The sequence below is a fragment of the Cupressus sempervirens genome, chromosome 10, assembly GCF_028749045.1.
Source record: "Cupressus sempervirens isolate cs-2001-9-10 chromosome 10, ASM2874904v1, whole genome shotgun sequence".
NCBI classification, from domain to species: Eukaryota; Viridiplantae; Streptophyta; class Pinopsida; order Cupressales; family Cupressaceae; genus Cupressus; species Cupressus sempervirens.
In genome coordinates, this window is record NC_143127.1 from 597626915 (window position 1) to 597654858 (window position 27944).

The following is a 27944-nucleotide window of genomic DNA, read 5'->3' on the forward strand; positions in this document are numbered from 1 at the left end:
AGGAATAATTCTTGTACCCTTATTAAATTGGTTGTACTTGCTAGATCTATTATTGATAACTATTTCAACATACACATTGACATTAGAGAGAAAACCTTGAATAAAAATTGGAGATGGTGTTTTTAATGTTTATATCTACACATATGGTTTTGAAAGAAAAAAATTTGGTGTACTTAATGTGTATATCTGCAAAAAAATGGACATATTATACTTAATGTTACATATGGTTTTGAAAGAAAAAATTGGTGTAATTAATTTGTATATTTGCAAAAATATTGGACATGTTGTACTTAATGTTTATATCTACACATATGTTTTTGAAGATGGTAGAATTATCAAACAATGTATTTATTTATTAAACTGCATTAAAATTACCAAGTATTTCTTCACTAAACTGCATTAAAATGTGCCTATGGGTTCTAGGGAACCTGACATATAAATATAGCTTAACCATATGGTATCATTTGAGTAATTTTTTTTGTAAATATACATTGTTTTGTGAATCGCAATAACTAAGTTGGAAAAATTGATATAAAGATGAAATATATTTTGCATAAACACTCTAGTTTAACTATACATGTTTTCAATAAACAAATGATAACTACGAAAACTAGAATTTTTCATTTTTCTTCTTCTTAAGCACTCTTTCATCTTGATCGTGGAGTGTGATCAAACATAAAGAATTTTCTATTTTATCACTCTTTATTCTTCACATTTCTCACCCAATGATCTCATCTCACCCTATAAATATGCTCCATTTTTATCTCCATCTACCACATCAACACTACTCCCATTTCATATTGATTACTTATTTGGACTATCTTTCTCTCATTCATATCCCCTCACACATTTGATCATTTGAGAAAATAAACTATTTGATTCCTTCATGTATTCCTGAGGAAGGTCCTATTTGATTCTATTGTTGTATGAACTATTTGTGGAAATTTACAATGTGTAGATCATTTATAGAATCATTAAATATCTTTGTGTTGGAAGTTCTTTGTGTAATTTCAAATATCAACAGCATAATCTTCTTAAGGGTTCAATATGTACTCTAGAGGAGCATGGTCTTTGAGTATTCGATCAATGTATGATTGACTTATTGTTGCAAGACATGTCTATTATGAGAAGCATTGTGTGATACTTATAATTTTGCATATTCAGGATGTTGTGTAAAAATCTTATTGATTAATTGTTTAGATTCTTCAATCACAAGCAAGAGAACATTATATTTGTTTTGAGAATTCAATAAAGGATATATCTTTTGGGGGTTGGGTTTTTCACCCTCAAGTGGAGGGTTTTCCTAGGAAAATGTACTATGTCATTTGTTTTTGAGTTTGTGTTTACTACTTTCTTACATTCTAGTTCAAAACATTAACAAAACTAACACTAGCTAGCAACTTTTAGTTGATTGCCTAGAAATGAAAACATCAAAAAAGGAACTTTATATGGAAAAGCACCACTTTATAAAGCATATAGTTTCCATTGAATAGAGTCACAACCAAATTTTAATATAAAAACTTATGAACTAGTAAAATTCCCAAAATGGGTAAAGATGGGATGGCTTCTAACATAATACCTTCACTTCAAAACCGTAGAGATCATGAGTAACTCTCAAGGGTCTTTTCTAATTTTAAATCCAAATATGTAACAAACATGTCGAGAAAGGTAGAGATATTAATCAACATTGATCCAAAGGTGAAATTCCTTTAATCATTAAAAATTATAATAGAAGAAGAAAGTTGGTATGTAAAACTAGAATTTCAGTAAGGTAGAATTAGTGATCAAAATAAGGGATCTTGAAAGGAAGATCAAACAAATAGCATTCTAAAAATATAAGATTCCTTCTAGATATCACCATAATATTAATAGTGAGACTCAAGGTTTTGTGGTAGAAACCCAAGAAGATTTTAGAAATTCTATAATGACACGAATTAAGGATCATTCACAAAGTAAAAAATTAACAAGGTCTAAAGAAGAATAATGGCAAATAAGAAGAATATTCACCTATTATGCCTTTGCAAAATCACATGTGTGGAGTTGTGAATGAGTGCTATGTTAATTGCAAGAGGTTTATGAATAAACAACAATTAATGTTGTTGCTGGTAAAAACTATTTGTGTGAATGTGTACAAAAAGACCACCACAGATGATCATGTCAAGGATTTTGCATACACAAAGGGCCCATGACTCATATTTGTTGGGGGCAGCTTTAGTAATAGTCATGCCTTTGAGACCACATGCCTCAAATTCTTCTTATGAAACTAACATATATTAAGTTTTCATAGAAAAATGCTAATGGTCGTAGGCCCATTTCAAGCTACATTTAAATATAATGCATATAACATAGAAATTATTATGAATTATTTCCTTGGTTTCATTTCAAGTGAATGACTAGCATGATCACTTTAAGGTAGTAGGGTCAATGCCACAATTTGATGTGACTCACAAGTGCCAGCCATGCTCTCAAGTGTCTGTCAATCATGGTATTTCTTATAAAAAGATCTTGGTAGAAACACTAGAAATTGTAAGAAACTAGGACAGATTTTTGAAGTTGTCAATGTCTTATGCTCGTTCAAGGTGATCAAAAGTCTAATCTTTGTTTTAGTTTTCTCCTCTATCCATTCAAGAAGTGACCCAAAAACCCAACTTTTCTTTTCATTTTCTCTTCAATTAAATCTCTCCATTTAAAATATGATCAAAAGACTACCACTTTTAGCTATCTTTTCTCCTTGTGTACTAACCAAAAATCTAGCTTCTTTAGATAGAACTCAGTATAAGATAGTAGAAGTGTGTCAATATTTTTTTATAGCTAATTTTATGCACACACAATTTTCAATAGTACATTGGATTTTAATATTATTTCTACATATAATTCAATCATGTGTTCATTTTTTTGTTTTAGTTTCTTCATTGTAAAGACATATGTAAAGAGATATGTTATGTGTGTAAGGATTAAAAAGGTGGTGATTGCAATAATTGTGTATTGTAACCATCTCAAAATTTGTCAATAATTTTGCAAAAAATGTGCTAATAATTATTTACAAATTATAGAAACTTGTACAAATGTCCCAACAATCAATCAAATTTTTAACTACTAGTACATGTGGGCAGCTATTTGTACATGGTGTATTTTTTAATGAGCTCTTAATTATTATTGTTTTGGTTTCTGTCAAGTTAGTAATTAGAGGGTTGGGTAAGAAATGATAGAAGATAAATGGTTAAGTAGTGATTGGTGGTCTTCTCATAGGAAGATTCATGGATAGGAGAACCTTGTGATAGTGTTTGTTACCATTATAGCATGATAATAAAGAAGAAAGAGGGTCACATGCCAAGTAGTTCGAGATAAATGATGTATATTTTAAATCAATATTTACAAACAACATAGTTGTTCCAAAAACACTTGGCACATACTATATGTACTATGGAAAAATCATCCCTACTAAAGATGGTCATGATTGAGAAGCAATGACTAATGTTGAGGCAATGAATTATAGGGATTTGATAGCAATGCACCATAGAACTTTTTGAGATTGAAAGGTTGAAGAGGATTTTGCAATAGTCATAATAGCTAGAAGTAATAAGGTTCATGTCATTTTTTAATTCGAAAAACATAGGTTGAGTAGACAAGAAGTACTTAATAAACACAAAATATTATTATTATTTATGTAAACTAATCTAGGGATGGTTAAAATAATTTTAAAGAAATTTAAAATATCACAAATAATGAGAAGAAGATAGAGGAAATAATAGAATAGATGTTCAGATGGTTGTGAAAATCCCACCTCAAATATTTAAAAAATTACAAATTTGTGAGTGTGCAATGACTTTGTTATTCCAATGAGAAACATGTTTGGTTTCTTACCCTTAAGTTATCATGAGAGCTCTCAATATAATATTAATGTCCCTAAGACCAATTACAACTCTTTCATAATCTCCCTACCTTTTCTTATGTTATAGTCTTAAACTATTATAACTACAAGTATTCTCACCATAATATTCAAGGCCTTATAAAATCTTTACAAGTTGAAATGAGTGAATACAATGATGAATCCAAGGAAAAGAAGAACGTCACTAGATGTTTTCATAAGCTCAAGAAAAATCACTAATCTCAATAGAAAATATGATATGAGCTTTTCAAATTGAAATAATGGTTACAAAATTATCATTAACCATTTTTAAATCACCTAAGGTGTATTTTTTCTTTATTTCTAATCTTTTAGTAGGTAAAGCTTTTGTACAAAAAATAAAATTAAATCATACTTTAATTGTAGCACACAAATTTTCAAGGAAAATATAATATGAAAAACAAATTTAGGTTTGAATCCTATAACGTAGTTTTGAGACCTAAGAGAACAAGGCTTGTTACAATGCCACATGATACATGAATTTATTGTTAAAGAAAAGAAAGTTAGTTTTACACATCTCGGATCAATGAATAATGAGATGCATCCTTTCCAATTAGGTGTAGAAGGCTTGATTTCCCTAGTTTTCCAATGATAGTGCACTATTATGAATCTTAACCTTGATCACTTTCGACATAGATATATAACCTAGTTTAGCACTATTTGCATGCTACAACCAAAAAACCTATCACTTTAAATTTGAAAAAATAACACTTCAATTTGAAGCATAAAATATCTCATGCTTTATTTTTTATATAAAACTTGACTTCCCATGAGAATTTTTTTTAATATTTAGTTTCCTGAAAATTTTTCTCTTCGTTGGAATGGGCATACAATGTTCTTTCTTACTTTGGGATACTAGCTCAATACTAGAAATTACAAGTGGGGATTCGTGTCTAATATAGAATTTGAGTTAGTACCCAAAGGGTTGTCGAAAGAAATTTTGAGGTTAATTTTTACTAAACAACAACATTCAATTATGTGGCCCTATGGCCTTGCCTCACAAAAAAATAGGGTAGCCGATGCCAAAAATTGTACCTTTGAATGGGGTATCTATTGCTAATACCTAGCTTGATTTCAACTCCATGACTTCACTCTAGCTCTTCACCCTAGATTGACATAAATCAAATGGGCCATTCTTTTTCTTCTTTTTTTGTTTATAATCACATAGGCATTGCAATAAAAATGACACTATCAATATTATGATGGTGTTGGGAACATTTACAAAAGAAAATATAAAACTCACAGACAAATTGCACTCTCATTACAATTTGACCCTAAATGTTGTAGTGATTGTTGTACATGTTTATTTCTTCAATATTATTATTTAGATAGTTTCTTTAGACAATAGTGTATAGCAATATTTTAAAAGCATCCTTTTTAGTTCATCAATATTTGAATATTTAATTTAAACATATTTTCTTTCATGTATAACCTATGTTCACTCATATTATTTTCGTCCCTTTGACATTGAGGAAGATGCCACTTATAGTTTATCTCATACTTGTTAAACCATTTGACGTCAATGACAATTTTTCCATCAATCTCTCCATTTGCTATTGATGGTGGTGGTCTAATTTTTCACAAGGAAATTTTTTTCTAAATTTAGGTGTAAAAAATTAGATAAGGGTTTGGTTTTTTGTGTGACTTTAACCCTAGGTGAAACCCTACAAAAACAAAATCTCATGTCCCAAATAAACATATTAGGTTTTTTTTTCAAATGTTTTTGGGTAGGCAATTTGTTTTCAATATAAAACATCTTTTCAAGATATCTTTTTAAATTTTAAACTTTTCAGTTCTAAGTTTTTCCTACCATTAGATTTTCCTAAATCTACGGCAGTCATCATATCACATAGTAGAGTTGTGAGTATTTTATCCTACGCAACATGATGACCATTTCGAGATAAAAGATGACAATAGAAATATAAAATGGGGTGTCAGTTTTTCATTATTTTAAAAGTTTGTGGTGGTCAAGTTGATGTCATAAGCATCAGCATCAGAGAAATGAACTAAGTGGAAGGTGTTTTGTTTTTTGTCACCAGTTTGGCCAAATTCTAGGAGGTTTCTATGTCACAACTGGAAAATCAATGAATCCTACCAATAATGACATAGTGCCTTGCCATGAAAATAAAAAGGTGTGAGACTCATGAATGGACAAGCATTGTAAAATCTTTCTATTTTTAATGAGGATGTATGCTTATGATTTATTGTTAAAAGCACTGAATCTAGTAATAATGGTGGAAATGTGGTAAAATTTCTTGGTATTAGAATTTCAAAAGTCTAAAGGAGGTTGCAATGTCATGACCAGAAAATGAAAGAATCCCACTGGTAGTGACACAGTGCCTTGACAAAAAAAGGAAAATGCGGTAACATTTGAAGGGTGGGTCCCAAAAGTCTCCTAGTCAGTGATGATTCAGATATCCTATGTGACATGTCGACATCAATAAAAGCATATATGTTGGAGGTCACCATGTTACAACCAAAAAACCCATGTTGACTACCAGTAGCGACGTAATGCCTTATTAGAAAAGATGAAACATGGCAGGGCTCAGTTTTATGGTATTATAGAAAGTATTAAAATATCTATCAGCTTGTCAGAATATTGACAAGTCACATATGACATGTAAAAGCACTCAAAAAAGAGTAAATGAAAATTTTTGGATTGTCAGATTAAAGTTCCATCAACAGTTATCGCCAAGTCACTATCAAGAGTTGTGCGATGTATATTCCACATGACATGGAAACCAAGGGAAGGAATGCATGGGCCCACTACAATCACATTAAGTCACTAATCAAATATACATTGCCAAATTGAAGTGGAATCAATGAGGGTCATTATGTCACATAAATAATCTACTCACTATTTAAGCATGGTGACATAGCGAGAAGGTGACACATGTCCACAAAGTGCCAGTGGGACCAGTCCAAATTTTTAGCAATAAAAGAAAAGCTTATATGGAGAAAGCTAATTGGGTTGACTTCGAGCTTGGTGAGTGGAAAATGAGTCATTCTTCTTTTCATTCCTAGATCATCAAATTTTTCTTAGATCAATAGTGTATTTCAAAATTAGAAGGTGGTGCCACTTTGTTCTACTTATAGTTTATTTATGAAGGATTAAAAATCCTTGTGTGAACCATGAACAGAATATATTGTAGAAAATCTCATCATTTCTTGCATACACTAACAAATCTCCAAGCTTTCAAAGAATTCAGAGCTACTAAGAATTTGCACTGGGTGACCACAACATAAAATATTATAGAATTTTGTAGAGATAGTAGAGAATCAAAGTAAGTTTCTATTCTCACCATTTACATTAGAGTTTTCTAGTTTTTTGCAAATTCATTCACCATGCCTCCAAAGAAAGTTTTTTCAGGTCCAGAGGATTATTTGGCTAGAAATGTTCATGATGATCTTCTCAAATTATTGCCTAAATCCACAAATGAGATTGTCAAGGTGAAAAAATTAATCTCCCTAAACCCTAGACTCAAGATTGTTGATAGATTGTTTGATAAGGGAAATTGGGTTAGGGATGCTAAAACTTCTCAAACAAGACTTTCCCTCTTTAAAAATTGGTTCTCAGAAAGGAAATTATTTTTCCCTTATGCAAATATCTAGAACTTTGACTTGGGAAAGCTAGTGGTCCCTAATGTCTTCATGGATGCTGATTTATTAATGACTATTGCCAAAAGCTATGACCCAACAATCAAAGTAGTAAGAAGAACAAATGGTGAATGTCTGATTGTAGTAAGCCCTGAGGAAATTAGGGAAGTATTTGGTATAGAGCCACTATTAGATTATCATACACCCATTGACCTACAAGGTCTAGAAAAAGAATATTTGTCTAAAAGGGATATGATCAGACAAGGTACACTGAGGGCACATATAGGGACAATTGGGAACTTGTCAATTATTATAGCATCCACTAGGGAACCTTTTAAAAAGGAATACTTCACTTCCTGGGCAATAGAAATATATATGATGCTATGTAGGGTTTTTGGTGAAGATGAATAGAATATTATGTCTATAAGTTTCATGTATATGATAGCTTAGATTTCTTCTTTTGGTGTTGATGTTATTTTTTATTTCACCTCCTACTTAGTAGAAGAAATCCATATAGGCCTAGTTGGAATTGCCAAAGGAAAGATTGAAAAAGCTTTTGGTCATTATTCGTTGTTGATGCATAGGTTTTGTTCAAAGGGGCAACATGGTTTGGTAAAGAAATGGATTTGAATAGAGAACATGAGGGAGAAGCCCTGCTAGTTCAATTATGGAGTGCATTCATAACTTGGGATGCAAAGAATGCTAGTTTTCTCAAGTTTGATAGGTATTTTGTCTCAAGGTTAAGGTGCCTCTTATTAAGTGACAATCCTAGAGTTCCTAAGGCACTAATAAATTTTATCAGAACCATGGATAACACATCTAGTTTGAAAGTATCACATAACTAGGGAGACATTATACTATACTCTGTTTCTACTATTATTAGAGTTTATGGTTTTCAAGGGACTCCTCATGTTTTTCCTTACCAAGTGCCACTAAAAATAGGAATAGCTGAGGTGTTGTGGCAACTAGGAGGACTAGAAGAAACCTATCTGGTAAGAAGAAATAGAGGCTCAATTTTCCCCACTTGTACTATAGCCCATCATTTTGTTATTACAAAAGGAGGTTGGTTATTTTTATACAAAATTTTAGATCAGTATAAGATGATAGTGTCTCATGCCCATTTTTATGATATAGAGGGCTTTTATAACCAACTTTTTAGAATAAGGGTTAAATTTGGTTCCATAGAACATGAACCATATTACCCTAAGGATGTAATTAGAAATGAGTTATCCTTGCAGGAGCAAGAGACCAAGAAGGAAAAGTGGAGGGTTTTCTCAAGGGTTTTGGAATTTATTCATTTTTTTGACAAGAATTATAAGCCTCTTGGTAATGCAAAAACAAAGGCAGATAGAATCAATAAACTCATGATTACTTTTCCTAAAAAAATGGAAACCATGCTTGAGAAAAAAATATTTTTTATTAATGCATATCCGGATAAGGCTAAAGAAGTCATGAAGAGATTGGCATTCACTCACAATATGGGAATAGGATAATTTATTGTCGAAAAAAGGTCAGGTTATAATGTGATCTAGAATAAGAAGACCACTATGGATAAAGGCAAACAAATAATAGCATCCACTAATGTTCTCTTGGAAGAAAGACCTAATGAGCCCTCTCCTAAGAGGCAAAGAATAATAAAAGAGTAAGGCCCTCACATTGAGGAGTATTCACCTACCCAATCCCCTTTGCAAATTGGAGAGGAACAACTCACTGGGGAGCAAGTTGAACAGTTGGGGTCCCAAGGGGGAGTATTTATTACCCAAGTAGAGTTGGATGAGGGAAACCCTCAAGAACCTCCTATGCCAAGCCTTGATTTGATAGTGGCAGATTATAAAGGAAGGGAGTTGAACCCTGTAATAGAGCAAGCTAGCCATGAATTATTGTCTAATGACAGTTTTGTTAGAACAAGAGCCTTCTACCAATTTACATGGAGAGAAATGTGGGAAAATATGAGGAAAGGTGTAATAAGTTGAGGACTAATCACTCAAAAAAGGAGGAGGTAACCATGCAGAATCAAGTGAAAGATGAAATGATGCAAGAATTCCAAAATATAACCCCTGAAGAGGGGAGACAAATGGTAAAAGCATCAAATATTCTACTGCTACCTAATTAGGATATATAAAATGCCCTAGTTTTTAACTCTAATTTAAATAAACTAAATTTACATGATCCAAATAAGAAAGAAATAAAAGGTGCCACCTTTAGTAAAGACTAGGTTGCCTTAGTTATTTGATCATTGAGGAAAGGATCCAGGGCTATTTCATCATAGCCAGATGACACTGGCTTAATGGGGAATATCATTGTAAAGAGAGTGGTAGATACTATCCATGTGGAGGCTACACATTTGAATGTTGGAACATCTTATTCAGCTTTGGCCACCACAAAATGAGATGTGCAGGAAAGGCTAGAATTATAGGCCAAAAATGAGAGAGTTTTGGAGGCCTACAATAAAGAAGTTTAGAAAAGGATTGAACGATGAAAATAAAGTGTTGGGACAGTCTTCCAAGCCAAGGATTACATACCCTCACTGATGCAAATGGTTTATGGGATTCAATAAAACTCTCTATAGCACCAACAAGATCATCCAATGATCCAAATATAGTTTTCAATCTATTAGACCTCCTAGGCCTAACCCCAAGGCTTGCCTCCTAGGTATAGCCTTACTTCCCTTGAAATCCCACAACCCTTGCTATTGGATCATCACCCTAGATGCCATAAATTTTCACTCCCATAAGTGCTCTTCATGTTCTTTAATGATCTATGCTTTCCGTACAACTTTCTTGAGTCTTGCTGAAATTTCAAACAAGCTCTTTTATGCTTTTGGATAGACCTATACACAAACAGATGTAACTTTTGAACAAGGACTAAAATTCTCAATCTCACCATTGATAATGAAAAAGATTAGATTTTCACCAACATAATCAAATTTCAGAAAGATCCAACGGTTGGTTAAAAAGATGTTGGCTCCACATTGAGCTACATTTTAAGAGTTTCTAGACTTCTAGGACAAATTTTAAGTTTATGCTTCAAATGCTTCACCACCATTGGAAAGAGGACTCAAATACGTTTCCAAAAAATATACCTAATGGTGTCTTTCTTTACACAAAAACTCTAAACAAAACAGGTTTTTCCCTCTCTACAGGCTCATCCAACCATGGGGATCAGCCTAGAGCATCACCATAACTTTGTTTGAAAGCTCTATAGAAACAAAAGGAAGAATATAATACAATGTACAAACTCTATTACCACTTCCCACCAGATATCAAGCATTTTCAATCATGGCAAGTGGCAATAGAGTCTTCTTTTTGCATGGCAATTCTAAAAATCAAGATTCTAGACTAGTTGATAGTAATTTGCTTATAACTGTTCAACCAAATTAATTCAAAGCATGAGACCAAGTTAAAATTAAAGGAAATTCAAAGAACTAATTAAATATTACAACAAGAAATCTAAAAACATCAGTACACTATCTGTACAATGCATCAAAACTCATAAAAAAACTCAAAAAAAAGTTGTGACAACACTTTTTTTGTACTTTCAATGATAGATTTCTTCATTAATGCCAACCAAAAAATGAACAAAGAATTCTTTGACATATATAAGCCTTATCATGTGTTTCTATGGTAACCAACTCCTCTTATCCTTGCAAAATACTAATTTGTTGACAACCTAGGAAATGCGGATCAGCACATTAGCATGTCTGTCACATTTTTAATACTAATGAATCTCAACGTAAACTAGATAAACCATCAATGAACTTGAGGGGTAATATATCAACCCCTTACACAAGCCAAAATAAGGTCCTAAGATCATTTTTTACATAGTAGCTCAATTAGGCCTATTACAAACAAAATGGACTATGACAAGTCCTTCATTACAAACAAATAAACTTATGAGATTAACTAACTCGTCTCAACACAACTAAGCATAATTAAAATTAGAACTCAATTAAAACTCACTAATTAGACTTAACTATCCATTTATAGTGAGGGTGCTCTACACCACTTACCCACCAGTGGAGCCTTTTAAATCCACTCCTCTTATTGAAATGCTAGACACTCCATAAAGGCCACAATACTATATAGTTGAAGATTTTGAAGAAGTGAAGAGAAAACTATGGGCACTGCATGCAGAGTTAAATGTGCAATATCTTCCATGCCTACACTTTTTAATCTGATTTCTTGGAGTGCCAAAACTCTCCTACTTAATGCATCTGCCACCTTATTGCTGACCCCTTTCTTATGTTTTATGGTAAAGGTATAGGCTTGCAAGTATTCAACCCACTTAAGGTGTCTTTGATTCAACTTATCTTGTCCATTCAAGAAACTAAGTGCATGGTTATCCGTGACAAAAAACTCTTTTGGAAGAAAGTAATGTCTCCATTTTTTGAGAGCTTGTACCATAGCATATAGTTCCAAATCATATGTGGAATACTTTTGTTTGGCATCATTCAACTTTTCAGAAAAAAAAAAGCAACTAGATGGCCTTCTTGACTCATAACTGCACCAATAGCCTGGCATCACACTCAATAGTAAATAGCTAATTAAAATCAAGTAGCATAAGTGTAGGTAACTCTGCTATTCTAGTTTTCAACAACTCAAACCCCTTATTAGCCTCTTCTGTCCACTTGAACTTGCATTTCATTCCCCCCTTTATAGTATTAAGAATAGGTGCACACACATGACTGATATTTCTCACAAACTTCCTATAGAATGAAGCCATTCCATGAAAACTTCTAACATTACCTATGCTTTGGGGATTTGGCCAATTCAAGATTGCATCAACTTTACTAGGGTCCATCTTTAAGCAACCTTGAGAAATAACAAAACCAAGGTAAACTAATTCAGTTTTACAAAACTCACCCTTTTCAAGATTGATTTTCAACTTGGCCTCCTTCAACTTCTTTAGCACTAGCTCTACACACTTGAGATGATCTTCTTTGGACCTACTAAATATTAAAATATCATCAAGATATACAATTACAAACTTACCGATGAACTCAACCAGAACTTCATTCATGAGACTTTGGAAGGTACTAGGTGCATTTGTGAGCCCAAATGGCATCACCAACCATAGAGCCTTGCATTTGTCCTAAATTTTGTCTTCCACTCATCCCCAGATTTGATTCTAATCTAATGGTGCCCTGATTTCAAATCTAGTTTGGTGAAATAACAAGCTCCTCCCAAGTTTTCCAATAGATCCTCTATTCTAGGCATTGGGAAATGGTATCTTATTGTAATCTTGTTAATGGCCCTTGAGTTTGTACACATTCACCATTTCTCTCCTTTCTTAGCTACCAACATTGTTGGAATAGCACAAGGACTTAAGCTTTTCCTTATGAAGCCCTTATCCATGAGCTCTTGCACTTGTTTACCAATTTCTTCATTTTGACTAGGAGTCATTTTGTAAGCAACTTTATTGGGCATATTAGATCCAGGTATGAGATCAATTTGATGATTAATATCCCTCATAGGTGGTAATGAGTTTTGTTTATCATCCCCTATAACTTCTTCATATTTTTTCAGCAACTCTTGTGCTTCTTGTGGAATGTCCTTCATGAAATTTGGTTTTTCCTCTTCTTTTGGTTTTAGGATAATTGCATATCCTTGCTCTTCTTCATGTTTAAATATTTGTAGGAATTCTTTCCCACTCAACATCATGACACTAGAACCCACTTGTTTCTCTTCATGCTGATCAGGTAAAGGATCCATTTGATACTTTTTTCCATCTTTGATAATAATGTAGCTATTCTTCTCCCCATCATGAGTAGACTTCACATCATGCAGCCATGGTCTTCCCAAAAGTAAATGGCATGCATCCATAGGAAGAATGTCACATAAGACTCTATCCTTGTACTCTCCAATCTCAAATTCTACCCATGCTTGTTCATCTACCAACACATGTTTTCCTTTATTTAACCAAGACACCTTATATGGAGTAAGGTGTGGTAATCTCTTGAGCTTTAATTTCTCCACCATTTCAATAGAGAAAATATTTTCTATAGACCCTGAATCCTCTATTACTTTGCAGATCTTCCCATGTGACTTACATGTTCTAAACAAACTCTTCCTTTGTGGTGTTTCTTTCCTTTGAGGTATTTTTAACAAGGTTCTTTTCACCATGAGATTCTCTCCATCCATAGTAGGTCATGCCTTACCAATGGCTATGATGGGTGATGTTGTATCTTCCTCTTGAACTAAATGTGTTCTTCTTTCTCCAACATGTGAACTTGAGGCTCTCTCTGGACATCTACTGATGGAGTGGCCAACTTGGTTACAATGATAGCATCTACCTATGAATACTAGGGTATTTCTACCTCCTTGTCCCCATCTACCTCTAAAATTACTTCTTCCCCTATGTATACCTCTGAAGGTTCCTTTTGATGAGTCTCCATGTCCTTCAAATGGACTATTCTCCTCTATTTTTGCAGCATTGGGACCTCTTCCAAATGTGCCCCTTTCTCTGAAACTCCTACCTCCTCTCTTTTTTTGTTGTTACTCATTTCTTCTCTTGAACTTTTCTTCTGCCCTTAAGGCCAACTAAAAACATTTGTGTACACTATCAGGAGTGAGAATGCTAATCTCATCTTGGATATTGGTTCTAAGACCATTCATGTACCTTGCCAACTTTTCCACTTCATTCTCATGCTTCTTGGCTCTCAAACTCAGTTTATGAAACTCTTATGTGTAGGAGCTTACATCTAACTCCCTTTGTTTTAGATTCTAAAGTTTTTTATGAAGTTGTACTTCATAGTCTTTTGGAAGGAATTGTGCCTTGAGTCTAATTTTCATCCTTTCCCAATAAACTATCTTCTTCTTTCCCTCTTGCAATCTTTCTTCTTGCATCATGTTCCACCAAACTAATGTTGATCCCTTTAGCCTCGACTTGGCTACATTGACCCTCTTTTCTTCTACCACCTCTTTGTAATCAAAATGGTTTCTTAAAGCCTCTATCCACTCCAATAGCTCTTCCCCATTTAAGTTACCACCATAGCTAGGTATACCATCCATGTTATCCCTAGAAATTGATTTAAATTCATCCATCATTACCTTTTGATCAGGAGAAAGTACTTCTTTCTCTTCCTCAGCTTCCTCTTCCTCTTCATCTGTCTCATCACCCCACTCTATTTTCATTTTCATTTTATCTTTCTTGGGACTTCGTTCTTTCTCTTTATCTTTTTCTTGGGTCTTCATTTCCTCCAACATTTGTGTCACCAGTTGCCTTATAGCATCCTGGTTCATTGCCTTAGGAGGCATTGAAATACCTTCAAATTCTTCTATGTCTGACATACACCACTTCTAGCATATATATGGCTCTAATACCACTCTAATGCAAAGGGTTTATGGGATTCAATAAAACTCTCTATAGCACTAACAAGTTCATCCAATGATCTAAATATAGTTTTTAATCTATTAGACCTCCTAGGCCTAACCCCAAGGCTTGTCTCCTAGGTATAGCCTTACTTCCCTTGAAATCCCACAACCCTTGATATTGGATCATCACCCTAGATTCCATGAATTTTCACTCCCATAAATCCTCTTCATGTTCTTTAATGATCAATTTTTTTCATACAACCTTCTTGAGTCTTGCTGAAATTTCAAACAAGCTCTTTTGTGCCTTTGGATAGACCCGTGCACAGATAGATGTAACTTTTGAAAAAGGACTAAAATTCTCAATCCCATCATTAATAATGAAAAAAATTAGGTTTTCACCAACATAATCAAATTTCAAAGAGATCCAATAGTTGGTTAAAAAGATATGGGCTCCACACTGAGCTGCATTTTAAGAGTTTCTAGACTTCCAGGAAAGATTTTGAGTTTATGCTTCAAATGCTTCACCAATAAGAATATATTTATAAACCAAATACACCATTGGAAAGAGGACTCAAATAACTTTCCAGAACATATACCTAATGGTGTCTTTCTTTACACAAAAACTCTAAACCAAATAGGTTTTTCCTTCTCTGCAGGCTCATCCAACCACGGGGATCAGCCTAGGGCATCACTATAACTTTGTTTGAAAGCTCTGTAGAGAAAAAATGAAGAATATAATAAAATATAAAAACTCCATTACCACTTCCCACCCTATATCAATCATTTTAAATCATGGAAAGTGGCAATAGAGTCCTCTTTTTGCATGGCAATGCTAAAAATCAAGATTCCAGACTACTTGATAGTAATTTGCTTATAATTTTTCAACCAAATCGATTCAAAGCATGAGACCAAGTGAAAATGAAAGATAATTCAGAGAAATAATTAAATATTACAAAAATAAATCTAAAAACATCAGTACACTATCAGTACAATGCATCAAAACTCATTAAAAAACTCAGAAAACAAGTTGTGATAGCACTTTTTTTGTACTTTCAATGATGGATTTCTTCATTAGTGCCAACCAACAAATGAAAAAAGAATTCCTTGAATTATATAAGCATTATCATGTGTTTATATGGTAACCAACTCCTCTTATCCTTTCAAAATGCTAAGTATCCTTGCAAAATACTAAGTTGTTGACAACCTAGGAAATGTGGATCAGCACTTTAGCATGTCTGTCACATTTTTAATACTAATGACTCTCAACCTAAACTGGATAAAAAATCAATGAGCTTGACATGAAATATATCAACCCCTTACACAAGCCAAAATAAGGTCCTAAGAGCATTTTTTACATAGTAGCTCAATTAGGCCTATTACAAACAAAATGGACTATGACAAGTCCTTTATTACAAACAAATAAACTTATGAGATTAACTAACTCATCTCAACACAATTAAGCATAATTAAAATTAGAACTGAATTAAAACTCACTAATTAGACTTAACTATCCATTTATAGTGAGGGTGCTCTGCACCACTCACCCACCAGTGGAGCCTTTTAAATCCACTCCTCTTATTGAAATGCTAGATACTCCATAAAGGCCACAATACTATACAACTGAAGATTTTGAAGAAGAGAAGAGAAAACTATGGGCACTGCATGTAGAGTTAAATGTGCAATATGAAGACAAATTGGGGAAAGCCCTTCTGTATCTGGTTGATAAAATTGAAAGGCCATTATTCTATGATCAGCTAGCAAAGGTAATAAACATTTGGGAAGAAATAAAAGAAAGCAAAGAAACTTTGAAACCCATTGTTAATAAGTGGAATAAGAGGAGGAAAAAGGTTACATTGTTATGTTATTCTATTATAAAAATTTCTCATGACTACATTGAAAAAACTTTTGATATTACTAATGACCTCCTAAATTTTGATGACAAAAGAGTTGGGTTACAAAAAAGAATTGTAAGTTACTTGGATAAGTATAGAAGTGTAAAATTTGACTTATTCCCATGTGCTCTGGACAAAATGAATAAATTGAAAAGTAAAGATGAGTGAGCCAAGGAATTGGATGACTTATTTTGTTTAAGAATGAATAAAGTTATTAAAAAAAAAAGGACATTTATGGTGGGCAACCACAACAGAAGAAATGGTGAAGGTCCAGTTATTCTTTGATTCTTTAAAACAAGATTTTGTTAACATTGATAAAGAGGTTAAATATGTGACTAAGAAGTAAAATGATATCCTACAATTTAGCTGGCTAGATGACACACTTTTTGACAAATGGATGGAAGATATTTCTTTTAAAGAGTAGTGGAAAAAAGGTGAAAACAATGATGATGAGATGGATCAAGATGAAGTATAAATCATTGATGCACCTTTAGGGAATTAGAAGAAAAGAGAAGGACAAAGACAAGAAACCAATTGTAGTTGTAGGCACAGAAGTCCAAAATGATGACATGGCAATGGAAGAGGTAGGAATAAAGGTGGTTTTATCAATTCATGATGAAAATAGCGAAAATCCTCAAGTTGAGGTTGATCTGCAAATACCAGTACAAGACACAACATTGGCCAGTTTGATAGCTACATATTTCGAAGAGCTAGAATAGCATAGGATCCAATCATGGAATTAGTAGCATTTGGAGATGTAATAGAAATGGAACCTACCAAAGGAATAATATGATGTCTAAGTTTTTTGTTACACAAAATTTTGTCTTTTTGACAACAGAATATAAATATCTTTTGTCTTAAGGGATAGTTGTCATTTTCTCGTAGCCTAAAGCTTGTTGCATCTCACAGTATATAAGTGAGATTCCATGGCTAGAGAAGGGGTCTAAATTATTATCTTTTTAAGTCTTAACTAGGTCTGTTTGGTTTATTTCTAAAATTTTAAAAAAAGATATACTATATGATATTTTTTCTCTGCAAATTTATGAGAATTGTATTAGTATAAAAAGATCTAAATGCTTGGTCTAGAGTTATTCTGAGTTTTATTCAATTGTATGCAAATTTTTCAAATGAAATCAATGCAAAGATGAAACATCACCACAATTTTTCTGGCCAAATCTTGTCTCCATTTGTGTTATCTGGTTGCCTTGAAATTGTATGAGCAAGTCTTATTCAATTGAATACAATTAAGTCAGATTGTATGTCAATTTTCTATTGCTTTTAATTCAAAGAATTAAGTAAATTCTTTCATGAAATTGACATGATTACCATGATAATCGAAGGGATGTCTGCAAGAATGAGTTTCAGTCAAAATTGCTAATAATATTGATTGTAATGCAATTAGTAAGATCTAAGAATTGAATAGACTCTAGATCCCAATAGATTAGGCACTGATCTAATTATTTTAGTCTATAGAAATAAAGATCATAAAGAACCATCAAACTTAATTTCAAAATCCTTTTTTTTTATTGTTAAAGATTATCAATGCCAATCAGCACTCATTTGCATCTGATCTCTGAGTCTTAGTAAGCTACTATTGCCAAAAATATTTGTAAACCTAAGGAGAATTATGACCAAATCTACTTATAAGGGATGTATATCATTTTAAAATGTCATGGAATGAACAAACTATGTATATGTTAGAGATAGGAGATGAGAATCAGAATGAAACTAAAAATATTCTCATGCAGTAGCATTCATTTGAACCATCCCTCAGGTATACCCTCCTTGGTTCTGCAGAGCCTAAAGAGTAGGAAATTTGTCTAGATTTTGTTGCAGTTGGGTTTAGATAAGAAACTCTTTCAATTGTCTATAGGAAGTAGTTGATCCTTAGATTGTTTGTGTTTTCATTATCTTGGTGTTAAGTAGCTCGTTACTTAATAGTTTGAAAAAACAACCATAGATGGAAATACTTCCTAATTTTAATCTCACCCCCTTTGACATCAATGTAAAAGTGAAAATCATCAAAAAATAATCATCAAATTCTCCCTCTTTGAAAATTCACTCATACTCCTCATGTGAAGAATTTTTCAATGATCATGCATGCTCTAGCACTAACATAAAAACTTTAAAATTAATGCAATTTTCTATCAATATTCTTAGTGTGATCAATTCATCTTACTCACTTTCAAAGTTTTAATTAATGCACTCATCCACTTCTCCCTCTAATTTTATGCTTCTTTATAATCTAGGAGGTGTATTAGATGCAAGTTGCACTTACATTGGTTTCATTTTATTTCTTTATTTTTTCATGTTTCTTTATCCATACAAATATAGGCTCTTTTTGTTTGATCTTTGTATTATTTCTCTTGTTCCATTCATGTGATTTCATGTTCCCAAATCTAGAGTACAATCCCAAGTGTTTGTACTAGTTTTTTTTTGTCCATCCATAAAAGCTTTCATTTTGTGTTATACATTCTCTCTCTCTCTCTCTCTATGATTATAGTAATTTCATGAATACCAATATTCCTAGAAGTTATATCAAAATTATAATTATCTCTAATCTAGATAAAAAATCCTTTTTGATTCTATCCTTCTTATTCATTGTAGATGTGCTTGACTTTTGATTATTTCTCTCTTCACCTCTGATAGATATATCAACACTTCAACATATCTTTCAAGTTTTTCCTCTTCCTTAGATGAATTTTCCATATGACTCCCTTATTTGATGAAACATTTGAATATACAATCATGATGCTTTGAACCTCTTTCATAACCTACTCCTATTTTTTTCTATAGGATGGGCTTTGGCTATCAATTATGTTGGTCAGGATTTTGGAGCTCTTTCCAAACTTGAGACTAGTATTTAGTTTGAGAGTGGTTTCTCTAAATTAATTCCAACATGGTGATTTATTCCTCTAATTTGGCACAATCTACTTCCTTTGCATTTGACTTTCTCACCATCTCATGCTGAAATTGTTTGGCTCCATCTAATTTATCTTTCAAAGTTTTAATTACTTTTCTTGATTCTATTAGGGCTTCATACAATTCTTGTAAATTTTTTTTTCTAGGCCTATTCTTAAGCTTTCCATTTTTCTTGGAAGCATATCCAAGTTCTTCCATGAAAGAAATTTCCTCTTCCTTGTTGTAGGTATCTTCTTCATCTTTTGTAGATGTAGTAGATCCTTCTTTGAGTTTTCCATCATCCATAACTTCATTTTTATCTAATTTATTATCTTTTTCTATCCTCTCTTTTCCATCATTCACAAGGTCACCCTAATTCACATCATTATTTTCCATCACTATGTATATTCCAAGTGTCACTTCATCACATATACTTGCCTCCATGTTATCACATGTATCTTCTTCCATATCATCACAATATATAGTCATCTTATTTTTCAAATAATTTATTATCAATCACTTCAACTTTATTGCTTGGTGCACTGTTATTAATATTCTTCTTTGAGTTTCATTTCTTCTTATTTCCTTTTCTTTTTCCCATCTATGCTCACAAGACCTACCTTCAAGAGGTTAGACTTTCTAGAAGGAACCCTCTAATACCAATCGAAGATCACATGATTATACTAAGAGGTGGGGTGAATCATTATAATAACAACTTTGTCTTTTTTAAACTTTTTATCCAAAAAAATGTCTTAATAACTTTAAATGCTGAAATCAACAATTATGCACAACACAGTGACACAAATACTTTATGTAGTAGACACCCAATGTGAAAGAAAAGAGTTCTTCCACCATTTTATTAGGATTCTTAATAACCTTAATCTTTATTGACTTTCTATTTCCCCACTTAGCACAATGAAAAAATTACCACATGATGCTTGTCTACATTTTATTGAAAAATATGTTGGAATTCATCGAATCAATATTTTCTTGTCTATATTGTTGCACCCATAGTCAATGATACAAAGATATTTTCTAAATATTTATGGATACAAAGTTTGTATATTTATTTCATATATTTTCTCCCACTATAGCTTCAATTTTATTGTTCTAATATTGCTGATGTGAATGTGAAATTTATTTGTCTCTAATCTCTAATGTTTCTGCCCTTCTAATTTTATTTCTTATTTGTCTAGAGATGGCCATTTTTTTGTTGTATATGCCATGTAATATTTGTTTCTCATTTTAACACTATTGCATATTTGTTCATGATTGAAAATTGTGCATCTCTCTGTGTTTTTATTTTCCATCTTATTTGTTCACTCCTTAACTTCTTTGATATTGGAATCATTGTTGTATTCATTGAACAATATGCACTTCTTCGTAAATTTCTCAAATTTTTTTGTTTGGACTAATTGCTTGTATCTACTTGATGGGTATTTATGATTTTTTTGTTTCATTTTTTTTTACATACAACCACTATGAATAATTGGTGTGCCTCTCACACTGACTTGTCTTATATATACTAAGTGCATTGCTACAGATGTTTATTTCTTTAATACTATTGTTTTGATGGTTTCTTTAGATAATAGTTTATAGTGTCATATTTTAACAATGTCTTTTTGTTAATTTATCAATGCTTAAATATTTAATTTAATCATTTTTTCTTGTATAACCTATTTTCACTCATATTATTTTTATCCCTTTGACTTTTTTGAAGTTGACACTTATAGTTTATCTAATACTCATGAAAACCTTTGACGTCAATGACAATGTTTTCATCAAATACTATTGGTTGTAGCAATAAATTTGGATAGACTTATGTGGTGATTGAATAAAGAGGACTTGGGGATTAAAAATAAGCATGGGATTTATCACTAACATCTTTTAAATTTTCATAAGTCCTTATGGAACATCTTTTTACAACCTTGGGTTTTAGATGCAGGAGCATCCTTAGGCTGTTGACAATTTTGCATCACCCAAAAAAAAATATTTGATGTTTTTTATTTTATAGTTACTTGTCTGATAGTTTATATTGGCAAGGTTTTGTTTGTTATTTCTAGGTTCCACGAGCTTGGCTTTATATTGTATAAATATCACGGATCATTACCCTAAGTACACATAATCCTATGTGACAACTGGCAGAAGTTATGCTTCATCTTTCTGGGTGTTATTTTATAATGTTCCTCTTCATGCAATGGATGACATTTAATTCCTAAACATTCTATATTTTAAAGTTATATTACATGCTCTTGGATCTAAGAAGTTGGTTAACATGTGGACCTATACTTGAGGCTACATAATGTTTTCTCATGTATTATTTATCTAGTCATTAATTCATTGAGGGTTAGTCCTATAATGTAATGCATGTTTCCTATTATTGGAGATTGTGAACTCTAGTTGATCTATGTGTTCTGATGGCTATATATGTAATGTCTTAGAAGGAAGTACTCAAGTATTCAAGTAGTAGCATGAGAATATCATTCAAGCAGATACTTGGAGGAATATTTGATTGAGAACTTTGGTCTATAACCTAGAATTATTTGGTTGCAACTAGGAAGGCATTATAACCTAGTATATAGTATATCAAGCGAGTTGTCTTACGAATCAATGCAATGTCTGATTAAATTTTTATGTAATATAATATTTTTTGATAATAAAGTGATTTCTTAAAAGTATATCTTTTGTACTTCAATTATGTTGTATTTGTTGGTGGCTTGGTCATCTCCTTTGGGGATACACTTGCCTTGTACTACATCAATGATGAATACACTAAAGGTTGTAGAATTTATAACCCTCTTACTAATAAATTAAAGTTTCAAGAGATGTTTGTATTGAAAAAAATGGTATCCATGATTACTCCAAAGTGCAAGATGCAGAATTTAATGGAAGTAAAGTTGTGGTTGTGGAGGACCAAACTCCTTCTCTAAACCCTAATCCTAATGCATCTATTTTATATTCCTTTTAATCACACTCATGATGATACTACTCCTTCTACTCATTTTAGTGATGTTTTAGTTAATTTTAAGAGAAATCCTAAATGGTTTAAGAATTTACTTCAAGAGACTAATTATCATTTAACTATAATGGGTGGGCTTCAACCCTAGAGAATTAGTTATCAAACTTATGTGTTAATGTCTTCTAATATGAATTCTAATGGAAATAAGTCTTTTGAACAAGATAACATTGAACCTAATTGGATAAAGGCTATGAAAGAGGGATATGGTTCTTTAATTTAAAATCAAACCTAGAATTTAGTTCTTTTTCCTCATCATAAAAATAATAGTTTCATGCATATGGTTCTTCAAAACAAAATCAAATGACAATCGTGAAATTAGTAATTTTAAAGCTAAACTAGTTGCTAGAGGTTTTTCACAAATTGAAGGATTAGATTACATTAAGACCTTTGCACCAATTGCTAAGATAGCTACCATCAAACTTTTACTTGTTTTATCTTCTAAAATGAGTTTTCCTATTCCCCAAATGGATGTTAAAAATGCATTTTTAAATATTGATTTCCATGAAGAGATATGTATGGCACAATCCTCTAGTTGTATTGAAGAAGGTAGTGAACACTTAGTAATTTGAAGAAATCTATTTATGGACTTAAATAATCTCCTAGAGAATAGTATTCTAATATTATTGCATTCTTTCCTTCTCAAGGTTTTGTTAGAAGTAAAAATGGTCTTAATCTACATATTAAACAGACTCAAGATGATATTGTCATTATTCTTTGTTGTGTAGATTATTTGATTCTTACTTCAAGTTCAAATTATTTAATTTCTAATATTAACTTCCAACATAATCAAAAAAATAAAATTACTAATTTTGGGATTTTACTTTATTTTTTAGGTATGCAAAGTTGGAAAATATCTAAGGGTATTTTTCTTTCACAAAGGAAATATGTTGAACATCTTCTAATGAAGTTTAAGATGAAACTAAGTTATTCATTAATATGAAAACTCCACTTGTAGATGTTACCTTATATAAACAACTAGTAGGAAGTTTGAACTATTTAACTCTTACTAGGTGTGATATTGGTTACAATGTTGGTCTATTTTCAATATTTATTTCCAACCCTCAAAAAAATTACTTTAAATTTGCTAAAAGAATATTACAATATATTAAAGGAATTATTAATTTAGGCATTTATATTATGCAAACTCTAATAATTATTTTTAAGAATTTATTGATTCAAATCTAGGTGTAGATCCTCATGACAAGGAATCTACTTCTAATTATTATTTCTTATTTGGTTCAAGTGTAATCTCGTTGGTTTAGTGAAGCTGAATATAAAGGTTGTACTAATGCCTCTAAATAATATCTATGGCTTAGAAGGTTTCCTAACTATTTAAGTCCACATCAACAAGAGTCTACACCATTATATTGTAACAACCAAAGTATTATCTCCTTGGGTAAGAATCCTATTTTTCATGCAAATACAAAGTATGTTTCTCTCTAATATCACTTTGTTAGAGAGAAAGTTGAAGACAAGCATGTGACTCTTCTATATTGCAAGGGAGAAGATCAAGTAGCTGATATTTTGACAAAACCTCTTTCTAAAGAGAAACTTCAATTTCATTGTAAAAAATTGAGTTCATAACCCATTGATGTAAAATCCCAAAGTTAAAATTAAGGGGGGATAGTTGTATTAAATAAGGGATATTTCAAGGATCCCTACAAATTATTTTTCCTCTTAACCAAGTGTGAAGACATATCAATTTGTTTTCCTCTTGTACAAGTGTGACAACATATGTATTTTTGTAATTCATTAATTCTTCTACACAATTTTTATGTTATTTTTAATGAATTTCTTTCTCCCCACCTCTCTCACATTCTTAGGCTTTGCCTCATTCATAATAAAATTCACAAGGGTTTTTTCCTCTCTTTTCCCCTTTCAAAATCTCACCTCATTATTGGCTCTTTGGATGGTTTCTCTGAGTTTATGCTATTCTCATGGTAAAAATTTTATTCATCACCTAACTATGTTGAATTTTGTTATTTCCTTTCTCTTTCATTTTTTAATTCAAATCTTTCCTCATTTATAGGGATCTCAACATCTACAGCCTCAAGACCTTCAACAACTTCTCCATATCCCTTAGTCTCAAAATTCATTTGCAATCCAACCAAAGCATTACAAATCTTAGTCCTCATAATTTTTTTAAAGTCTTCCATCATTTTTTTTAGCCTCCTAGGGTTCATTCTTCTAGGAGATGTCTTCTCAATCCTCAACTGGAATTGCCACATTTTTTCTAGTGTGATTACAAGTAATCAATTTCCTCTTACTAGTTGATCTATCAAATAACCCTTGCAAATTTCCTCCTCTCACCAATGTGATACTTCAATACTCAACAATCAGCAACAAATCCCTTCCTAACCACTTCACAAAAGTCCTATATTATTGTAGGTCAAATCTTCACTCTCTCACCCCACAAATATCACATCAAGGTCTTTGTGAGCTTAGGAACAAAGATCTACAATCACATCACCAATCTTACTTTGATATCACTTTGCACAATCATGGAAAGAGTTTCCTAAATAGAGAGTGTCCAAGCCATGTAGCAAGATCAAAATTTTGAAAAAAAAATCATCAACTGAAGATCATGAATAACTCAATAATGAACTAGAAAAATCTTGTATTCACATTTTCTAGATTCATATACTTGTATTGCATTGGCTTGCTAGATAGAACTTGCAAACTTTCAACATACATGCCTGATTACAACAAAAATTTAGAATTAAACCCTAGAATGAAGCTCTAAAGGTTATTCTTAAAATTGGTACCACCACTACTACCCCTTAAAAAAATCAAATGCCTCAATATATAGAGACTTTGCAACAAATAAAATAATCTAAAGAATTAATTTTTTGAAGAAAAAGAAAATATAATACACCAAATATAGGTCAGGATCACATTCATAAAAGCCTCCCTCCAAATGATAGAACTTGGTCTTCAATCTAAAAGATGTGTTGACCAAAGACCCAAGAACATAGAAATATAGGCCACTAAGTTTCATTGATTAGGAAAAAATTTCACAAGAATAAAAAATTCATTTGATTGTTGAAATGTTGAAAAACATCCAAAAATGAACAAGAATCTTGAAAAATTCTTGCATGAAGTATCCAAATAAATATAAAATAAAGACATAGATTAGCCATGAAATTAAAAAAAAATCTCAAAGTTCCCAACAACAAATGATATGAAAATAAGGAACACCAACCAAAAGAAACCATGGAAAATAAGAACAAAACTAAAACAAATTATTTTTGGGAGATGTGAAATTGTCAACAACCCAAGGTTACTCCTGCATCAATGAAACCCCTCAACGTAGAGTTTCTTGCAAAAACTATCCATGATGATGAGAAATGATCCTTTGTAGGAAGATAATAGAGTGAATTTTGCATCAATGATTCCAAAGAGTGACATTTTAAGTCTCATCTAGATCTATATACCACAACTAACACTCTATGGGCTCTTAATACCATATAAGATTTAGCTATGAAGCTAGCCACCCAAGATCTAGATTGAATGAAAAGCACAATAACAAGAGAGAAATGATATGATAAGAATGAGTCATATTCTCATTAAGAATTCAATAATATATGATATTGGAATATTGGATGATCAATGTGTAAGAGACCCATTGGTTATATAGCCAATGTAAGTACAAAGGAGTGAATCAAACAATGACAATCGTTGTCTCTTTAAATGATAATCAAGAGACAACATATCACCTACCCAATGTGGAACCACATGGTCATCCTCTAATGTGCAATGAAGTATGTGCAACATGTACAATAAAGGTGGAGCTTTATAAAGTGATAAAGCCAAAAAAGGTGGATCTGTCATGCCCATATTTTAATGGACAAAAAACACACTAAAACACACCAACAAAAAAAAATTAGAAGGTAAAACTAGTAGTTATCTAATTACTTAACTAAATTGAATTGCAACTATGTCACTAAAAAAAATTTATGTTTACATTATTCATGTTGATAGATCAAATTGAATGTTACTAAAGATTCTTGCTTCATTGTATATTGATTTTTGGGAAAGATTGTGTAAGAATTTTTTCTATCAATGTTTTAGATCATACTACATGATCCATCATTAGGATGCCAAAGAGTTAATGAGAGAAAAAATATGATCTGAAATGTTGATGGAAAAAATTCTTACACAATCTTTCCCAGAAATCAATATACAATATTCATGGATTGTGGAAATCTGATAGCTTTGATTCTTGCTTCAATTTTTTCAATTTTCTACTTTCACAGTTCTCAACTATTTGTTCATTTGGGGTTCTAGGTTTTCAAAATAGTTTCTTATTTTTTGGTTGACTAGTGTCATATTCATGAATAAAGACCCTTGTGAATTATTAATAATATTTTCAATTATAGGTTCAAATGATTCTCAAGATTCCAAAATGGCATTGTAATCGTATGATACATATCTATTAGCATGAATGATAGTGCTATGGGGGAGCATTATAGAACATTGATATGATGTATTCATGACTTTGTTTGTCATTGATGACATCATAGTAATAAGTTTGTAAAGACTGACAGAGCAGTAGACTATGATTTTTGTATTAAGAATAATATATTACTTATTTGTTAATGTACAATTTTTAGCACATACTATAGTATGTCTTTGTTACAATGATAAGTGTGCATAACCTAATTTGATAGTGTATGGAAGATATGATTGATCTATAGAGAACCATATGAAAACAAAGTATTAGGAAAGTAGTTCTGATTGTGTGATTGTTGCAGTTCATCAAAAATGTAGTGAAAGGTTACGTAGTTAATTAGAGATAGTATACTAGCCATCAATAACATCACAGATTGTGCATGTACGAATGTTGCACATGTGAAAATTTGTTTACAATTATGAGTTGATAGCATTAATTAAATGTGGATTCATTTAATTAATATATTATAATTAAGTGGGAAGCTAACTCAAGGATTTATTATTGAGCATGGTATAAAGGAAAGATGTTTTCCATGTTTAACATATAGAGAGTAGATAAGACTTGCAAATTATTGAGCAGCAAAGCACTACAGAAGCTGAGTGGCTTACCAATGCATGTAAGTGACCTTAAGGGTTATTGTTACTAAGTATAGAGTTCCAAATCTGATTGCATGGTCTCAAGGAGAAGTCTGATATACTAGATAGAAGAAGAAGTAAAAGCTTGTTTCACATCTATTATTCTAAAAGGAATAGTATCGAGATCAATTGGACAGTGGGTTCATTGATCATATCCTAAAGCTATTTGAATAGTGAGTTCAACTATCTTCCACAACTCCTAATAGGGTTGGCACAACTCCTAATAG

The 27944-nt window shown here is 32.0% G+C and overlaps 1 protein-coding gene across 1 annotated transcript; it reads right to left on the reverse strand.

Moving 5' to 3' along the window:
• Positions 1 to 12774: 12774 nt before the first annotated feature.
• Positions 12775 to 13482, reverse strand: LOC149535275 (uncharacterized). Its single transcript, XM_089806123.1, has one exon. It carries the CDS (start codon positions 13480 to 13482, stop codon positions 12775 to 12777), a length of 708 nt encoding a protein of 235 aa, XP_089662249.1.
• Positions 13483 to 27944: the final 14462 nt, after the last annotated feature.